At 51.2% G+C, this 1,677-nt stretch overlaps 1 protein-coding gene across 8 annotated transcripts in view; it reads right to left on the reverse strand.

Moving 5' to 3' along the window:
- LOC102214082 (protein FAM3C-like) overlaps positions 1-1,577 on the reverse strand; it is a 6,963-nt gene extending 5,386 nt beyond the window's left edge. Inside the window, exons 1-3 of one of the 8 annotated variants that reach the window (XM_005745124.2) lie at positions 1,445-1,577; positions 1,160-1,283; positions 354-392 (exon numbers count right to left, since the gene is read on the reverse strand). In XM_005745124.2, the coding sequence (XP_005745181.1) occupies positions 354-392; positions 1,160-1,178 (58 nt within the window). In that variant the 5' untranslated portion in view covers positions 1,179-1,283; positions 1,445-1,577. Of the gene's footprint in view, positions 1-353; positions 393-953; positions 1,284-1,444 lie in introns of those variants that run through there. The other 7 variants (XM_013913835.1, XM_013913834.1, XM_013913833.1 and 4 more) reach the window with 7 other exon arrangements.
- Between the last annotated feature and the right edge of the window lie 100 nt (positions 1,578-1,677).

Here is a 1,677-nt window from a genome sequence, read left to right on the forward strand (position 1 = left end):
TTTTTTTTTTAGTGGCGGAAACGGGCTTCCATACATGTAGAAACAAACACATGAACAAAAGATTTTCTCCTTCATCTCTGTCACACAAAGCTGTATGACACGTTTCCAGCTGTTAGTATCATGGTTGCTAGGCAACCTGGGCAGCGCAACGGATGCTAGACCGCCTATTTCACAAGCCTCGTACTTCCGGCCTTAGCGGTCTTTGAGTACGCGGCCCTGGTGGACCGTTAAGGCCGCAGACCCTGAATTGGGACACAGCCAAAGAGTGAAGGACGAAGCAAATCAACGAGGAGCGTCAGAAGCGCGCGCGCGCACAGATACGCGCGCGCAGGTGAAGACAGAAAGAAACTTACTTCCCCGGCGGGCCGCGCGCTTCATCGTGCTTCGTTTCCCTGTTTGAGACAAACGGGTGGAAACTTCAGGACATGCTCGTGTTAACATCCCAGCTGTGATGTTCCTGTGGGACTAAAGCTGTGGATGCGTCTCGCACACCCACCGGCACACGCCGAGCGCTCGCAAGTGTGCTGCCCGTCCGTCTTTACTTACACAGTAAATAAGCTCACTAAAGTCTGTGGAGCAACGAGCTTCTGTTTTCAAACCACCTTCATAACCGATCCGTGTAGAATCTGTCCGCGGACCTGCTGTGACTCTCAGAAATACATTTCAATGTCAGCCAGACTTCAACAGGACAAATAAAGGATCTATAAAGTCACGGCCTACTTTGGCCTACTACTTTGAGACGGGAATGCTGTTTATTGAGATGATGTCATTCTCAAGAGGAAGCATTCAGCCTATGTTTGAAATGTTTCGAGCTTCGCAGCAGTTTAAATGCTGGAAATCACAACGCCGGCCCTGAGCGCGCTCCACAGAAACTGCAAACACCTGAGCAGAGCTGTCAACCCTTCAGTCAAAGACTTCATGAATGTTTGGAAACTTGCTAAAGCTAAACTTACTTGCCGGGTACACCTGCACAGGTGCTGCTAAGCTCCGTAAAGATGCGCTTTCTTCATACTTTCAGCCGAGGAAAAGAAACCAAACCGCACCGCACGTTACCTGTGTGACACCCAGCAGCTCTCGCACCTTTTTCTCTCCGTGATGGTCTGAGAAATCACGCCCCACACACACAGACACACCTCAGAGGAAGAAAAGGCAGACTGACCGACTCTGACGGTGAGCATCTCCGACAACGAGGAGTACCGCCGACCGCCTCTCCTCTCAGCCAATCAGAAGCTCGCAGGTGGGTCAGAGTGCGCGTGAATAAAGGACAGGTGTAACGTTCCCACCTGTTTGATGAAGAAACGAACGGAGCGCACAGCTGTGTTCGTCTCACAGGCACCAACCTCACGACGTGCAGGTACAGCTGGATCCACGCTCCGTGCACTGTGCCGCCAAACCCACCCGTCCCATTTTCATAGAGTCTGCGCAGTAACAGAAACAAACTTACCGTAAAACCAGATAAGTAGTGCCTGCTGGCGTTACTGAACACAAAACCGCGCAACTCATTCCTGTCTTTAAACCCCAGGTTTGTATCCCTCCGCCCACCCGTGGAGTTCCAGTCAAGTCAAACCTGAGACTGTATCAGGGGCGGATCTAGAAGGGTGGCATGGGGTGGCAAGTGCCACCCTAAAATGATCCCTTGCCACCCCAGTTTTGCATATGACAGTGTTGTTTATTAAA

This window comes from Pundamilia nyererei, unplaced genomic scaffold (genome assembly GCF_000239375.1).
Source record: "Pundamilia nyererei isolate P.nyererei 1_Seehausen unplaced genomic scaffold, PunNye1.0 scaffold00154, whole genome shotgun sequence".
Taxonomy (NCBI): domain Eukaryota; kingdom Metazoa; phylum Chordata; class Actinopteri; order Cichliformes; family Cichlidae; genus Pundamilia; species Pundamilia nyererei.